The following is an 18527-nucleotide window of genomic DNA, read 5'->3' on the forward strand; positions in this document are numbered from 1 at the left end:
GTTGGATTTTTTTTTCCTGATCAAAATGTAGATTTTTTTCTTCTTTATGAAGCCTTCAGCATAGCTACTTCTCAAAGCTTGTTTAATTTTGCATGCCTCCTTTTGGTAAATATGAAGAATTTATGCCCAGTTGTGACTTCTGGAAGGTTATAGCAGCATTGCTGCATCTATATTCAACAATATATTTGTGCATTTATCAGTTAGATGTAATTGATGGTTGGCTTTCACAGGAGCATTTTTAAACTCCAGTGGCATTATTGTAAGGAAAAAGGTTTTCAGAAATGCTTAATCAAGATATTTATGCATTTTAATGCATTTTTTCTACCATTTTTTTCAGCTATGGAGCTTGTACTGAAATAATTGCAAGTTATATATATTATTTATCTTTCTTTTTAGTAGGCGTTTCATTGTGGAAGGTGTATGTAGAGAGTGTTGGATGAGGGGCAGGATGTGATTGCCCGTCTTGGTTTCAGTTCCAGGTCTGTCCAAAAAGCTTGTGTGTTTCCACGCCTGGGCACCGGACAGACCTGTTCCAGCGAGACCCTCAGAACGTTCTGATCACGGATTTCTTCGGCAGCGTCAGGAAGGTGGAGATCACTGCAGAGAGGCTTTCCCTGGACAGGGATGTGCCTGGCCTGGAAAGCAAGTAAGTGGGCATGATTTACACCTGATTTCTGTAGCTTTGTGCCGCAAAAACAAAGTAGTTGTTTAGCTGCCGAGGGAAAAGAACTCTGACTTCCTGTCATTTCCTACGAGGAATCAGGGAGTTAGTGTGGACCTCCTGCTGTCACAAAGTTGTCAGCTGAAAACTTTGTTTAAAAGTCCCCACTCCTTTCCTGACCCTCGTAAATAAATGCTGCTTAAGACCAAGGTGTGGATGTCAACAGCAACAGAAGTAGTTCAGAATTTTCTTTCTTCCTTAACATTTCTTCTTTAGTGCTCAAATATTTTGTTACTGCAATTCCTGCTTGTGGTTGTTTGCCCCTCCCAGATAAGCTCAGAGTATAAGCCATCAGGTTAGGTGTTTGATAACAATTAGCTTTTTAATAAATGCTTTGTTTCAGTTCTCTGAATTCTCTGGCATTTGACATTATTCTGTCCTGAGAATTTCTATTCCTGAGATGCAGTGATTCATTTGATTAAAATTACTGGTGCAAGTTCATTGATTGAAGTCGTAACAGGGCTTCCATTACTTTGTGGATGAAGAAAGAAATATATAAACTTCTTTGTATTTTTGGGATTCTGTTGCCACCTATTGGGAAGATGTAAAGGAAGATTGTTCTGTAGGGTTTATTTAGCATTGTACTTCCATTTCTGTCATGTCTTTTGTGCTTGATGATACTGCCCTGTAGGAGGGGAAACAAAGAATTGAAATATTGTGTTATATCAGGGACTAAATATTTTCAACACATAAATTTATGTAAATTCTTGTCTGCCTTGTTGTTTACTGCTGCTCAAGACAGTGGATAGCAGTTTTATTTATTTTCAAGGTAACAGTAACTCTGGTACTTGTCATTATAAATATCCTGCAAGCTTTAGTGTATTTCATATTTTACTTTCATATTGTATTTATATCTGGATCATATGCATTAGTACATACCATATAAATCTTAAGCTGGTTTTGTGATTCCTTAGTATAAAACAGTACTTAGTGGCATTAAATTGTTTTTTTCACGGAAGAATAAAAAAGCTCTTGGCAAGTAAAAGACATTTGACATTGCTAGTCAAAAACCATGATGAAAACTCACTATGTGGATTTGTGATTTGTGGAAAATTGAAAGGAGAAATTGATTTTGAAGGACTTTACCATTTTGAAACAGGAAATGACTGGCTGGAATTTTCAGCTTTTTTTGTGCGTGTGTTAGTTCGGTGTCAGTAATGGAGAGGTTTTTGGTGCCTGATGCTACTGCGCTGCACACATGGAAGCATGTTGAGAAATGGACATTCATGCACAAAGAGGAATATCATCCTTTTGAAATGTTCTGATATTTAATGAAAGCTGTATTACATTATCATGGCAATCCAGTTAGATCTGTGAAATTGGAAGGGGTGAGGGCATGCTGGTTTAATGTCTGATTTAATAGTTCTCCTTTATACAATTTTCTAAAAAAGTACTTAAGTTCTCAGTGTCTTGTTACCATTTGGAAAGAATTTATAAACAATATGTTTTTAATGGAGGAGAAAGTATGGAATTGGTTAAAAAAGTACTGAAAAATTGCAGTGTAGCTCTAACAGACAATGATGTGGAGTGCTTAATAAATTCCTTAAGCAGAATTCTGAGGTCAGTACCTCTTGATATGACAGCTCTGTTTAGCTTCAAGAAATTTAGGAATTACAACAAATTACATCTTGAAGTGAATTTATTAAATGAAAATGTTAATGCCTTTTAAAAATGCAGTTTGGGAGCATCTGATTTACAAGAACTAGTTACTCGGTTTTTTAAAAATAATGTTTTGAACATTACACACACCTGTTTTTGAGGGTGTTGAGAAGACAGAACACAAATTACATGATTTTTGAATAGGTGCTACCACTAATTGTCCCATAATAATGTAAGAACGACTCCTGAATGAAAGAATATGAGTGCTTATTCTTAATCCTTTCAGTGTCAGTTAAACCATTCTGTGCCTTTTGGGAATGGAATGGCTGTTGACGCTGTGAGGTAAAACAGCTGGGGGAGGATGGGGCTATTCTTTATATAAACCTTTATATAAGCCTATATTCTTTATAAAGCATGGTTTATTCTTTTTTGTTTTATTGGGAGAGAACTCAACCAAGCTTATTAAAAGCTAAATAATCCTTCCAAAATAATTATGACTAATCACTAATCTTGTTCATGCCCAGCATTGTTTTAAAAGCCCTGATGAAGCAGAAGAAGTAACAGAGAATTGAACTTGGGTCCTTAAGAGTTTATAAGATTTATTGACCAAGAGATATCTGATAGATCACAAGTATATACTGCTAGTACATCAAAATTTATGTTACATTGGTTACTGAGTGTAAAGATGTTATTGGTTTAATATTTGATGAAGTCTTGAGGCTTCATTCTTTTATGAATAATGTCCTGTGTTTTATTCTTCCCTCAATGTTAGCTTGATACCTTTTTTGTTCTCCTTTTACATACTGGTGGCAGTAGAATGCTACAGAATGTTTGTGTTACAGAGTATAACCACAAAATGAAATCTGGCCCTCAGCTCTGACACAGTCTTAAGTAGTCTGTGTTGGATCTGATTTGTTTGTTTTAAAGCTGCAGGTGTCACAGGTGCAGATAAGGACGTTAAAAGCCAAATGAACAAAAGAGGTAAACCACTGATTACACAGATTATGGGTAAAGAAGACGCTGTCATGTGAGGCATGTAGCAGGATTGTACTGCTGGCAGACTGTTCAGTTCTCGTCTTGCCCACTGCTGTGACTTTGCCAAATCTTTTCAATGGAAGTTTGTTCTTTTGTTACACAATTGCTTAGCAATTACTTGGTTGTACAGCTCCGCTCCCCGGCCCAGCGTGAGCCGTAGCTGTGCAGCCAGATCAGAACTGGCAGCTTCACGTGGAGCTCGTGCCGTGACATTTGATGAGTGAGGCCTTTGAAGTTTCCTCTGGCTTGGGCTGAGACTCATACAGAGAACAACTACTAATTAACCAGAGAAGAGGCTTTCTTTCTAGCCACGTAGTGGTAGGTGAATATTTGCGAGTAAAAGCTTTAAAAAATAAAGAGAAGGTTCCTCTGCTGTTTCCTTTCTTCATAGCTGGTTCAGTCTAAGCTGTGCTCACTTCAAAGGGCTTGTTCTGCAGCTGCCTCAGTCCTGACAGGATCTGTAGCTGTCAATTTTAGCAGAAAATCTGACAGTCTAGGGGTTCTGAGGCTTCAGATGGTTATGTTTTGTCTAAATCCCCATGCAAGTGCAAAAAGTCAGCATTAAGGAGTAGAAGAAATCCTGCTTCTTTGGAGGAGGAGCCTTGCAGGTTTTGAAAAATCCAATAAATTAGGAGTGTGTCTTTCAAACTTGGATTGTAAGTCTACAGCCAGTTGGAACACTTTCTCCTTTTCAGCTCTTGTCATGAGGAAAAGACCTGTATCAGCAGAAAGTGTTGGTAAAAATTGGGATGAATATTTCCCTTGAGTGTAGTAAGGAGTGAATTAATGACAGCATCATATAAAACCATCCTAATTTCATTGCCTTTGAGAATTAGGCTTTGTATTAATGCTTCTGTTACGAAAAATTGTGATTCTTCACTACTGGCAGTGACTGTTTTCCCAAAAATAAATAAATTGGTCACTTGTGTTAGGAGGGATGTTTGTAACAGGGTAATTATGAGTGATTGGTCCATTTGCAGAATATTACTAGCTAATGTTCTCTCAGTCTATTTTTTGTGGGTGTGTTGGTGTCTCTTTCCCGTCCTTTCTTCTTTTCCACCACCTATTTTCAATTTGATGTGCTTAATAATTTAAGTTGCCGTTGCGTGGTCCTGAAGGCTTGGGGAATCAGCCTTTGAACCAATAGGTAATTTGTTTATTTGGCAAGTAGATGCTGCTCAGCTCAGTGGGCTTTCATTAAAATAAGAATATCTGTGTTTGTTCCGAGATCCCCGTGACACAAATGTGTAGTTCTTCCACGTTTCATAAGTCACTTTTAGGACTAATTCTGCCGGCTCGCGTTGCCGGGCAGGTCCCGGTTCGTGCCGGGGGTCCCGCGCTCCGCGGGCCGGGCAGCGCCGGGGGGGCCCGCGGCCGCTCCCGGCCGGCGCCGGCAGGTGGCGCCATCGCGCCGGAGCGGGAGCGCGGCGGGCGGGGCTGGGACAGGGACCGGGATTGGGGCTGGGATAGCGACTGTACCGGGATACCGGGAGAGTGACCGGGACCGGGACCGGGCCTGGGATAGTGACTGTAACCGGGACAGTGACCGTAACCGGGACCGGGACAATGACAGCGACTGTAACCGGGACAGTGACAGTGACCATGACCGTAACCGGGACCGTTCACGTGCAAGTGAATGGCAGTATTTTATTGGATTCAGCTTTTGAATCAACTTCAGTACCTTTACATTCTTCACAAATGACTTTAATATGCCAGTTGACTTGGGCACGTGTGTTAGGCGGTCTAAAATTGTTGCACGGCAGATTTAGTGGGAAATCTTAAGTATATCTAGTAGATTTTAATATCATCTAGATAGCTTGAGAATATCTAGGTATCAGAGAGTATTTAATGTAGGGTTTTTATTTTGTTTTCCTTTATCCGCTCCTTTTTATACCTTTCCTATGTAAAATTCTTGTTTTGTTTCATTATTTCTTCTTCATCTCTTCTCCCTGTGTGATCTTTACCTGCTATTATTTTTGCAGTTGAGCAGGCTGCTTTATAATTGCAGTCTCCTGAAGTGCTTGTTATTCTTTCTAGTGCTATTTATATGGCGGTCCTGGCTTGATCTTCTTGCTTTGCTGCCCAGGTGCTAAATAAAAATTAATGTCTGTTTCTAGTGGTATTTCTGTAGCTGTGTGCTCTTATGTTGCTGCTGAAGAAGACCATGAAAACAGCTGTGGTATTTGGCATAAGTCTGACCAGGAAATATTTTCATGTAATTTTGGCACGATTTCAGCACTGTGAGGTAACATGGGAATTTCAATAAAACTGTATTACTATTATTTGCTTCCTGTCAGAAGTACCAGAGCTTCCAGTGATGTTTGTTAGGATACCCTTCTTGTGTGATTTCTAGCAGAGTGGAAAAAACAGGGGTGAAGAGAAGCAAGCATCTGGAAGCAGTGACTGTGGAACTCTTAGGTATTTGGAATTTAGAGGCCAAGCTCACATTAACATTTGTTATGCCCTAGAAACGAATCTGTACACATAACTATTAAATTTTAAAGGCTAAAGCAGAATTATTGCTTTTTAAAAATATGGTATTAAGCCATATGCAGATTATTTTAGTCTTTGCTGGTTTTCATATTGTCAAAAAGCTTACCCTTGATTTTTTGAGCACCTGAGGGATGACCTTCTGGATGGTCAGAAATTTTTGCCTCTGAAAATTCAAGTCTTGCCCAAAGCTGTGAAGGGAAGTGCATTCACCATGTATTTATATAACAATTGTTAAAAGACCATAAACTGATCTTGGTCTACACCTTCCAGCCCTCAACAGGAGGGACCTATCTCAAGTCAGACATTTGCTGGACCAAAGCTCTCATCATAGAGCTCTTACATTGATTACTGAAATGCAAGTCCCTGAAGCCCTGTTGGTGTCTTGGTGAGCTGACGATGGTCTGGAAGATTGACATGTGTCCCTGCTTGTTTCTGAAGGCTCTGCCACACTCAGGTTATGCTGCTCAGTGGGCGTACTGGGACCTAGTTCTGTAGCAAAGAGTGAAATGTAAGTTGTGAAAGAAAAGCTGAACTCAAAAAAACCCCAACATTGTATTATTGCCAGGCATCTCTTTTCCATCCAGCTAGGTCTTTGAATAGACCAGTGCAAATTTCTGATATCAGGGGAGCAAGAAAGTCACAATTGCATCAAAGGATGGAAAGAAAACTAGAGGTGATTACAAAAGGCATTTCTGATCACATAAAGCACTGGATTTACAGATGGCTTGCTGAGCACTGTTTAGTATTACTTTATAAAATGAGATTGTTTTATGTGTTTGGTCAAGAGTATCAGAAATCTATAGAAACAGATGCTGAATACATCTAGTGAAGTGCCCAAGCTACTGTTAAGATTATTTTATAAAATTTGTGGGATGGCAAAATATTAACTTTGAGGTGAGATTGATCTTTCAAGATAAGATAGTAATACTGTAAACAAAGAATTGACTGCAAAATAGGATTTATTCAGCATTTTTGCAGGCAGAAGACTGATTGCATGAAGAGTTTGTTATTGGTAAATAGCAGGAGAAAGAAACAAGAAGTAATGGAGTACAATAAAGTCCTCTGTATCCCCTGAAGTGGAACAAGAGAAGAAAGGATGAGGCAGGATACCTAGGGAGCTGGAGGAATACCTGTTCAGGGGTTCCATATGTTGTATCTTTTGAATCCTAGTAAACTTAATTAGTTTAAGTTTACTTAAGTTTCCAGTTGACTATTTGGAGATTCCTGGAATGACAACTGTGGATGTTCAGCTTCTACAGAATGGTGACAGCCAACCTCTGCTCTGCCAGTTAAATTGGGCACAAGTTTATATGATATTGAAAAAGAACTGGAAAGGTTGAAGCCCCCTTAGTCATCTGTCTAGAGATCAGAGCTAATTTGGAACATAAAGGCAGGCAGGATTTCTCTTTCACAATATGAGCTGGGAATTGCTGCTCCCGGTGTATGTAAGTGTGAAGATGTGTTCATATTCTCTAATGTAGCACCAGCATTTATTGCAAACTGAAAGTACTATATTTTTATATGACCAAAATATATACGAGTTTCTTATGGATGCACGAATGGTTCAAATCAGTGGGCTCCCAAAATATGTAGATTGAAACCATGAGATTGTTTAGGGAATTCCCCTTTCACTTTGTACATATGACATGAAATTAGTGGGAGCACTGCATTTCTTGAGCAGCATTTTGGTGACAGGCAGGAATGAGAATTTAGAAGCAAATTTGGAGAGGGAGAATGTGTCTTCTTCCCACCCCAGCCAAGTGTTGAGACAAGAATAGTTCAGTCCACTAGTTTCCAAGAGAAGGCAAGACCACAATGGAGGCTAGAATCTCCTTTCCTGTAGGGAAGGGAAGATTAATTGTTGAGCATTGTTATTCAAAGTTGCTTTAGCATAAATTCCTTGAATTATATGATAGCCATTTAAAATTTCTCTTCTTACTAGTTAAAAAAAGTTGCTGAAGTTGTAGCTGATGTACCAGTTTACTCCACTACTAAGGGAATGGTTTATCAGAAACTGAAACAATTAAAAATGTTGCACCTTCCTCCTGCCTTCTGTTGCTGGATTTTAATTTTACAGTGTTACTTTCTGTGTAATTCTCTGTGTAATTGCTGTGTGAAAAACATACAAAAAAAAAATTCTGGAGGGACCAGATGCAGAGGAAGAGACTGAATAATACTGGTATATTGGTATAATTTTAGACACTGATTGAAGGATAAGGAAAAGCTCTGCTAATCTTTCGGATTAATCTTCAACAGACGATAATCTTTAAATTGATGTTATGCTTTCATTCTTTCTGTGTTTCGTATCTCAATATTTAAAAAATGTTCATTAGACTGTTGGGTTTTCAGCAGTCAGTGATAAATGACAGATACTTGGATTCATACAGATTGAGAATGTAGATGGTGCTTTGTAGAAGTGGGTTCTCTCTTATTCTGAAAAATGTTTGACATGAGCAGTCTGAATACCCTCATGAAGTTAACCATTACTGAAAGTGGGTTTGCTGTCCCGGGGCACTGAATGTTCTTGAGCCAAAGCTGGGTGCGTTTATCCTGCTTGGGAGGGCCAGGGTGGCAGTCAGAGCAGGCCCTGAGCTGCATCTCCCAGACACCGTGGCTTGCAGATTATCCATCTGAGTTTCCTCCCAAGCAGCACAGCTCTCTGAAGGTTAGGAATGGTTAGATCTTCTATGCCATCAGGAAGTGTACCTCAGTGTACACTGTGGGAAAGGAGTAGATAAGAGTATGTTTTTCCTCTTGTTCCACAGTAGTTATTTAAACTTGGCAGGTGGGATAGTGCTTATAACATTACGGTTGTACTAAATAATTTGAGTGAGCTAAAAATCAGAAAAAGGGTGTTCCTAGATGATTCTTGGTCCTGTGTTATCTGCAAGTGAGACAAGTTACCGTAGACATGCTCTAAAATTTCAGTAGTATTTTTGTGTTTGAAATAGTAGGACAAAAGTTACACCTCTGAATAGTTAACAAATTATAACTCTTTTTAGTTTGGGAGAATATAGTGAACCCTGTAGTTGCTCCTAGGTTTATCTCAATTTAACTGTAACATAATATTTAAGCTTCATAGTTCCCCACTGGCTAGTATTTTTTTTCTGTTGGTTACTTAAGAGTCTGAACCATGACTTCCTGCTAGAATAAAATAGGAATGAAGACTTCTTGCTGTAGGTCTAAATTTTAGCTGGGGAATTGGAGCAGAACAGCCACTAAGTGAAACTGCTCTAAATCTCAGCATAGAGGACGTAACCTCTGTTTCTTCCTCAGCTGTCAAATAGAGTGACCTAGTTCCTTTTCCTTTGTGTGTGGTTTCCCTCTGATATAGTTTTTACTAACAGGTACTTTATTACAAAATATTCTGAGCTGACTTCTATCTTATTAGATGCTTATGGATGTCTCCATAAAAATATATGGCATATCTGTAAAATGGATAAATCTGCACTCTGCTGTAATGTTTTAAAACTGGAAACTGTGTGCACACAAAATATGTGGTTAGATAGAAAATTGTCCTTAAATCCAAATTTTTCTATGTGGTTTGCAAATCTAATGGCACTACTGAAAAATATTAGATCTTTATTAATCTATGAGTTTATAAAGTAATTTAAGAAGGACAAGAGAAAATATTAGCTAGCTGTGGCAGGGAGACTTCTCATGCCATAGACTCAAAGATGGTTTACATCAGTCACTCTAAATATTTTAATGTAATAATGATTGTATTGATGTGATGTGTCTGTTCAGTTACTAACGAGCAGCTGTGTCATGAAAACAGCTTCTCCAGTTGTCATTCTTGGGGGTGCTTCCAGCAACACTGGAAGCTGTGGAAAGGTCATGGCTGAGGACTCATTTCCAGTTGGTGGTGGAGTGAGGGAGAAAAAAAAGTAGTTTTTCTATGTAGCTGTACATATTCTGCAAACAGAGGGATTCCATTCTAGTCACAAAATTCTTATTATATTGCACTATTGAGGTTTTGTGCAAACATAATTATTTCTTTCAGACTATGAGAGAGTATGCATCAGCCAGTTCCTAATTCTGTGCCGTATTATGACTGTTCTTGAATTCAGATAATAGTAAATATAAAACATTTAAAATTACAGTGCAGTTCTTAAAAGATTATTATTATCACTGCATTGAATTTTGTGTACATTGATGTGAGTTTTATGGATGAAAATAATAGATGCAAGAGATATCTTAGAATAATAGTGATTAGTAGTTTGATGTGGTATTTATTTATGGTCATGCATTACCGAGGAGGTATTTAGTTGAGTTTTCAGATAGCCCAGGTAATTGTTTCTAACTGGTTTCTAACTGTTTCTTTCTGCTTTCTCTGGATGTAAAATGAAGTCCATTATGAGAGAGATTGAGGCTGGAAAGAAAAAGTGGGGGGAGGGGAAGCTCATTTTACATCTTGGTAATTATATCATAAAATTCAGCTATGGAAGAGACCTAATTGCTGTGTGACTATTGCCTGTATCTTGCTGTGAGCATAAGAGAAAGCTGTAAAAATTGTGGCTGGTGCAAATACCATTGGAAAGGAGATCCCACCTACTGAGGAAATCCAACCATCTTTAATGTACCAAATGAATAGGCAACCTGCACATGGTAACAAACTGAAGTCTCAGTAAAACTAGGGTAATGCAAATTGAAACAGGGAATAATTAATGTATTAATGCCTTTTATGCCTACTGTGCTCATCTAGTGTTACTGTGCTAATCAGATTATTTTGTTAAATGTAATTAGAATTGTAAAAAGAATAATTATGTAATAAAGCTAACTTCACCAGAAATTTGAATAGAAACAAAATTGCTGAAATGAAGTGAAGCAAATTGTAGATTATTTATTTTCACCTGTCTTTGTAAAATAGAAGTGTAATTTTTAGGCATGCTTCTTACATACTGAATTAAAAAAAGTTACTAGGAGAGGAGGGAATCAGGAAACCAATATAATCAGAAATAAAAGCAATATGCATGTTAGTCATCTACTCAAATAAAAAAAATAGTGTGCTTCTGATTATAAAACCTGAAACTAAGGCAAATTTCCATAATCATAATAAAAGGCAAAAGGTGAATTATAACTGTTGAGGCAAATGGATATTGAATGCAACCCATCCCCAAAGAAAGTAATACAAAATTCTTTTCGGAGTTGAATTCCGTGGAGCAGTAATTTTCTTAGCTTGTAAAGCCTTTTTGTTTTTGTTCATGTTTCTGATACTGCTTAAGGAAATTACACCATTAAAGGTAATTAATTTTAGCAAGGGTTGTTTCAATAGCCCACTCTGCTGAACTGGATCAAGCTGTCCCCAGCACAGCCCTGCCTGTAAACATTACAAGTCAGGGGCCAGGTTCAGGTAATTATCTTGGAGTAAAAGTTTAGTCCAGCAATGCTACTTTTGGACCTTGTTTAGTGAGTGAAGTAGTTAATCTCTTTGTTGCCAAAAGTTTGGTGTAGATTTATTCTTTTGAATGTTCAGTTCTGTATATTAATTTAATTTTGTGTCGTTTAATCAGCTCAGTCTGATTGAATGGCTGTGTGTGTTACCTTTGGTGAGTAAGGTGGGAAGTTCTCCTGAAAGGTTATTCCTATCTGGAGCAGAAAAAGATAACCTTGTCCTGTAGAAAATATCAAGAGTGCATCTCCTTTGCATTAATACAAGGGAAAGCAAACCTTTAAGACCAAATCCACATTGAAAAATGTAGCCCTAAACTTAAATATTATTGGAAAAATAAATTTAAACTAGAATCTTAGGGAGGAGTTTTTGGAAATGGCTCAAACCTTTGCATGTATATCATCTATTTGTTGGCATATGCAGTTTGTTTCCTGTAGGTAGCAGATTAACTTGGTAACAGACTGTGTGCTGATCTTAAGAAATACTGGATTAAAGTGGCCAGAAGTATTTTTTACTGTGACAGGAAGATTTGGGCTGGTGTTAATCCATAGTGGAAATGCAGTAAATAACACAGTTCTCATTTAGTTTAGTTGTGTCCTTTTTAGTCTGTGTGAAACAGCAGTGATTACTTTTCTTTCAAAAAGTTTCCACAAAGTCTTCTGTTCCTCAAGCATTGCTATTTTTAAAAATTGGCTTTATCTTTACCTGTGCAATATGCAGATTAAAAGGAAGAAAGAAATGTACTCAGACATTTAAAAACAAACAAACCAACCCTCTAAATACTCCCACTTTAATTGCTAGTTTTCAGAATTTAACAAAACTTAGCATTTTTTTCATTTGCTCTTGTGAAATACCCGGGTTCTCATCTGGTACAGTATCCAGCACCTTAGTCAAAGAACTATTGTTATACAGCAGATAAGATTAAAAAAAAAAAAGTCATTGGGTTTGATGAAAACCTGCATGAACATTGAGGGGAAAAAAGCCAAAGTTACCATGGCAACCACCAGTGCTTTAGAAAATAGCTGAGTAAAAAGAGCAGAAATGTAACAGAAAATATGAGGGCCATTTCATAAAGCATTAAAAATAAAAACGAAATTTAAGGCAAATATGATTACTGCTCAGCTTTTATCTCAGAAATCCCTGATAAGCAGCAGCTTGTCTTTATTTAAAAACAGGATCACTGTTGATAAAGTTTTAGTGTTTAGCCCCATTAGACCCTCTTAAGGAGATATTTTTGTGAATTTGGTTAAAAATGATTGAAAGTTTTATAAGTTGTTGTTGGTTGGGGTTTTTTTCTTACCTTTTTTTTCCCCTGCCAATGGTTTTCTGAGCAACTGCAGTCTTAATCTGTGCAGAAGAGTGGGCTCTGAAAATGTCCTTTATGGTACAAACATGACCAAAAGTCCTATTATTAAATATGGTCCCACAGTGACACTACTGTGAGTTTTTCATGATCACATAGCACTGCCCTTCAGGACAGGAGTAGCAAAGGCAGCTTTAAAATTCATGGGCAAAAATTTCAGGAAACAGCTACATTTATATGTTTAGGGGTGTGAGCTGCCCATTCATAGCACCTTTACTTAAAATAACAGGTACAGTCTGTCACCTGTGCCTTTGTATCTGAACCTATATTCTGGTAGCAGTAATTAACTCAAAGGCTGAGCTCTCATACTTCTTTTGTCTCTTTTGTCTTTCTGAATGGAGTCAGAATTCTGCAGTGCATTGGTATTGGGAAAGAAGTCTTGTGTTTTGCCCGTATATTGCTTCATAGTTGTGCAGGATTAGATTTTATGTGAGTGAGCATCAAGTGTTCATGGGATAAAATGGCAAGCATCTTTTCTTTCCCAATTACTACTTAGCTGTTGTCTTAGATTTGATCTTAGTCCGCATAGAACAAAATGGCCCATGTTGGAACAGTAACCAAATAAGAAAACAATGAAAAAAAATCACTTCAATGTTCTGTCCTGAAAAACTCCTTCATATGAGAATTGAAACAATCTAAAAGTTTGCGTACGAAAAGGAAAACAACACTTTATCCTTTCTTTATAATACAGTCTGATTCAATTCTTGCTTTCTCTTCAAAGGACTGTGTTGTTGTGTGCTAGGCTGCAGCAGAGTTATCCTCTCCCATTGTTAGAAGATGATTCTGAGTAGTAGGAGATGGTACTTAACTGTCCTAGACAGAGCTGTAGCCTGGGGCTTTGCTGCACTCACAGCAGTTCTTACTGGCATCTGTTTATTTTGGAAAAAAAGGGCATTGTTTCTGAACAAACAGATTTTGGTTATTTTATAAACCACTGTGAAACAAAAGTATTTTCCTCTCGTCTGGTCTCATGTGGAAGTTTATAGAAGGGTAAAAAGTCTTGCATCATTCCCCAAAGTCTTCCTGTGCATCCAAATGAAACATTTGTAATAAGTTCTGTATTGTAAAGTGGGTACAGCATTTTTTTTCTCATCTGCTGTTGTCAGAGTTACAAAAACACGTTTGTATGAAAGTGAGAACTGAAACTGATTAAGTTGAAATAATAAAATTATGAATTTTGTAAGAAAGAAAGGTGGTGTGAATTTCTGTAAATGCTTAAGGTCTCTTCTGTGCAAAACTCACATGAAAGATCTATAGGCACTTTGGCACTGATCTCTTGTTTAGTTTCCTCATCTTAAAATGTTCTGTAGTGCCTTTATAGCATGATTTCTGCTCCAGATCAAATGCAACAGACTGCTTACTCCAGTATGTGAGTTCTTCCCTAGGAATTGCCAGGAAAATGATGCATTCTGGACAAGATAATTTTAGTGTTTCAATACAAGCCTTACATGGCATGTTTAATTAATTCTTGTCTATTATCAGGTTGGGGTTTGACCTGATAAATTTTTCCAGTGTGGCTGGACTTCATGTAGTAGTTTTGTGCTGGGGCAGAGGATTATAAAGCAGCCAGGTAATGAGCACAGACTGTGGTGGAACACCCTGGAGCCAGGACAGAGGCAGTGGAGGTGCTCACGCTGCTGCAGCTGGGCTGTGTCACAAGGGGTTGCTGCTCTCTGATGAGCCCTCATTCCTGCAGGCAGAGCCCTTTGCACTGTGTGCCTGCCTCTGCCAGGGGTTTGATTCAAAAGTCCTGCAGAAACCTTCCAAATCTCAGTGTGTGGCCTTGTTACCACCTAACAATGTGTTCAGCCTCTGGAGTTAATGTATGGTATGCTCTGACAAGGTACTGTTGACATGTACTTTGAATTTGAAACTCATAAACACCACTTTATGAAACAGTTTTCTGTGACATCTCTATTAAGTTCCTGCAGAACTTAATACAAGGAAAATAGGTATTGTTGTCATGCATTTGTTGTGCTGTGTTTTTACAGACGTGGGAGCTTAGCAGTGTAGTGCTGTTAGTGGGCTGTGGAGGCTTGAAACATTATATTGTGAGAAAATACAGTCTGTCACTAACATCATGAGGTGGGAACACAACTGACTCACCTCTGACTATTTTGGTAGATGAAACTAAACCCCACTAGGTGGTGCAAGTAAATAAACCACCTTGCAAAATACTTCTCTCCAGATGAATAAACTTGGGGAAAGGATGTCTTTCAGCAAATTAAAGTATATTACTTGATTGTTTACTTGGGATTTTTTCATTTGTGGTTTTGTACAATAGTTATTAAAGTTTAATATTTAATGCTGCCTTATTCTGGTCTTTTCCACATAACAGCCTTCCTATGAGCTGACTGAGGCATTTCCAAGCTTGGCATCTACTTAGAGTATTCCCTCTCAGGATCTCTCTTGTTGCAGTTTATCCTGTGCAGTTTATCCTATGTTTCCCTTTGTGTTTGCTTACCTTTATAGCTCTACTGTGTACATATAGTCAAAACGATTTGTTTGTTCAACGAAAAGATTCCAAACAGTAAGTTACAGTAAGGTACTGTCAATTTACAGTGGAGTGAATAAGATTCCAGTAGAAAATAATTTTGACATATCATATGTATGGTTAGTCTGTAAGGGTTAATGTGTATGTCAAAGAGATCAGTAGTTCTATTGTGTTTTATTTAGAAAAAAACAAACAGAATACCACAAAACGAAATTCCAGACCTTCATGGTACTCCTGAAGTGTCTATAATATAACCTTACCAGTTCATGTTGTGCTTGGCTATTCCATTGTCTTAAATTCAGTCTATATAATCTTTCAATATCATCTGCTCTCCATTGAAAACACCTTTTGTACAGTGGTGGTTTTACTGAAGATGCAGTGGCCCATATATGGTCAACCTATTTTTATAGCCATAAGATCAGTAGCAAAAGTTTTTGAATAACAAGAAACCTCACATTCTTGAGATAAGTGGAAGTCCCCAGGAATTTCTACCTGTGGAGAGCCATCAGCACACTCATGTTCTAGTCAGTAATCGTGTTTTAGCAGAGTTTGTATGGCTTCCCTGTAGACTGCAGGCTGCAGCTTGTGCAGGAAGGCAGCAGTGCTGAAGGGCAGGTCAGTGAGTGCTGCAGGCAGTGGGTGCTGCAGGCAGTGGGTGCTGTTCCTGCTCAGCCACCAGCCCAGCAGAGCTGTCCCTTTCCTGCTGCCACCTGTCCTGGTGTCCGTGTGGGCCCACAGCCGCCCCGGGAGCGCAGCGCATCGCTCAGTGCTGCATCATCGCCTTGCAGGGCAGGACTCTGGGATGAGACAGAGCTGCAGACCCTGAGCAGCTCTCTAGTGAAAGTTCAGTGTATTACTGTGCAGTGTATTTACTGAAATGGAAATTTTTCATTTCAGAGTGACTTAGGTATTCATCAGCTGGGATGGGTATGTTTGCTGCATTCATCCCAGTGTTGACAAATGCGGGGTTTGGGGTTGGTGTTTTGATTGGGGGTTTTTGAGTTTGATTTTTTTTTTTTTTTTGGGCTGGGTTTCTTTTTCTAGGAAATAAGACATTAAAGTATAAAAAGCTCATGACCACAAAATCTCAGTTGACCGGCAGCCATAAAGAATATATGCACTAACCACAAACAGTCAACACATACTCTGAGTTTTGCAGTAAGATTCTGTTGTACTGTAAAGCCTCTACAGAGTACACATAGAAAAATTGCAACTGAGATGCCAGTCTTAAAATGCAGAAAGAAAAGATTTTTTTCATTAGTTTCCTTGGGCAGAGGACCAGTGTACTCACTTGCCATCATGCACTTTTGGCTATTACTAACTCCAAACCCAGAGTTGAACTATAGGTGATGCAAGCAGAAGGGCCTCATGGTATGTCTCTTAAAATACTTAGATATTCCTGCTGTACAAAAATCCAGTGCCAATGATTTTGGTTACTTATACTGGAGTAGTGTGTGAGAGTGCCACTAATGAGTGAGGATCCACTGTAGCTGAGCAATGAACATCTGCATTTGCACACCTTACACCATGGTGTTCTCATTCAAAGTACTCTGAACAGTTTTGGTGACAGGTACATTGAACATTCATGAAACTATGAGAGAAAATGGGTGATTTAAAAAGGAAGTTCGTTTTCCACGAAACATGCAAAACATGAAGAGGTGCAAGACAGAATGTAAACTCTTTACTAGATTTCATATATTTGATAATGGAGCATGTAAAATTCTTCAGAATGAAATCTTTCGTCACTGGCTCGCTTTGTGTTTCTCTTAATTTGGAGGCTTTTCTTTTAAGCATATTACTGTGTAATTGGAGTTGTTTCATTGTTTCTCTAACTGCTACTTATTCCATCTGAAGGTGTCAGAAGAGAAATCTGGCTTCATTATCTCTGCTAAATGAACTTTTAATTTTGCCTTAGTTTTGAAGTTCCCTTTTATGCATACGTCTCTGCATGCACAGCAACACACACACACACACACACACACACACATATATAAATGTTTGGGGTTGTGAAAGACCTAGCAAAAGCACTAGAGAGTTTGTTCTTCTACATAACAAGATGCACTGAGAGGCTGAAATTCTAAAAACTGAGTGACAGATTGGCATTGTGATCTTTTCTGCCTGACACAGCCTCTTGGTGCTGGTATCTACTGATAATATACATTTAACATTCGTATTACTGATGCAATGTTCTGTAGATTATAAATGTTTGCAGAAAATGACTTACAAATAATGGAAGAACAGACCATAAGAATGAGATAAAGACTGAGATTAGATTAAAAATACTAGGCCTCCAATCTTAGTGTAAGTTATAAATCATTTTTTTGTAAACCCTTACATTTGTTCAAAAAGAAACAACATGGAATAATCCTCTGACAAAAGAGTGGACTTGCTGGGGGCTTTTTTGTTTTATTTTTGAAAATAAAGCCAGGTGAACCCATTTTGTTGTATGGACTCCACTGTTGTAAGGCAGTCTTAGAAAGTCATGGTCACCTTAAGTTTGGGCATGAGTGAATACTGAGGGTTTAATTTTAAAAGTTTAAGTCCCATTTTCAAAAATAACTATTTAAGACTAGTCTTTGTTAGACATTTTTTTTAGTGTAATAGTTCTACTAACATATTTTTACTGTCAGCTGGGTCCAACCCATAGAGGTGCTGTTGAAAAATGTGCTAATTAATTTTTTAGGAACTTACATTTCATAGAAGTAGCTTTTGCTTTATTGCATTATAAAGAAGATCTTTGATGATTACTTAAACATTGCTTGGCATTTACCATGCTGCAGAATTGATATGTAAATAAAAGCAAACTTTGTAAATCAATATTCCCTACTAAAATGGTTTTATCTCTTTACTCTTGCAGTAAGACAATTAAATGTGTACAGAGAATTCAATGTAACTGAGAAGAAAGGAATGGGAGGGACATGCCTGTAGCCCTCAGAGCTGTTTGTGTTCCTGCTCTAGCAGGAACTCTCTTCTTGTCCCTGGGACACTGCAGAGAGAAAGGGTGCTGATAGCCTGTGGCACGCTCTGAGCTACTGCATCTGTCCCTTCCCAGCAAGAGGGGTGAGGTAATCACAAATCTGGACTTGGCAGGTGTCTGAGATGCCAGATTTTGTATCAAGTATTTGGATTAGAAACCACCTGTGAATATTGAAGTTTGGCTTCTCCAGCCTATTGCTTGGCTTTGCAGCTAGGAATAACTTGCAAATCCAGCTAAATTTCTTGTGTAGGTATAGCTGACAGGTACTGGAGTTAGTACAGCACTGAATTGAGCACAAGGGCATAAAGTCCCTCTTTCTGTCCCTCAGGCTCAGACCTAGTGGCTTGCCTGGGGAGTTCCCAACTTTGTGTGCCTGTTGGGAGGCTGGCAAGTGGCATGCCATGTGCTTGACCCAGGATAAGTATGATTTGCTGCTTCTTTTGTTCCAGAGAC

At 38.3% G+C, this 18527-nt stretch overlaps 1 protein-coding gene across 1 annotated transcript in view; it reads left to right on the forward strand.

The window, feature by feature from the left end:
- PIGK (phosphatidylinositol glycan anchor biosynthesis class K) overlaps window positions 1-18527 on the forward strand; it is a 67006-nt gene that overhangs the window by 16382 nt on the left and 32097 nt on the right. The window contains exon 9 of the mRNA XM_064719551.1: window positions 474-646. Coding sequence (XP_064575621.1) covers window positions 474-646 — 173 coding nt within the window. The remainder of the gene's footprint in view (window positions 1-473; window positions 647-18527) is intronic.

This window comes from Zonotrichia leucophrys, chromosome 8, assembly GCF_028769735.1.
Source record: "Zonotrichia leucophrys gambelii isolate GWCS_2022_RI chromosome 8, RI_Zleu_2.0, whole genome shotgun sequence".
NCBI classification, from domain to species: Eukaryota; Metazoa; Chordata; class Aves; order Passeriformes; family Passerellidae; genus Zonotrichia; species Zonotrichia leucophrys.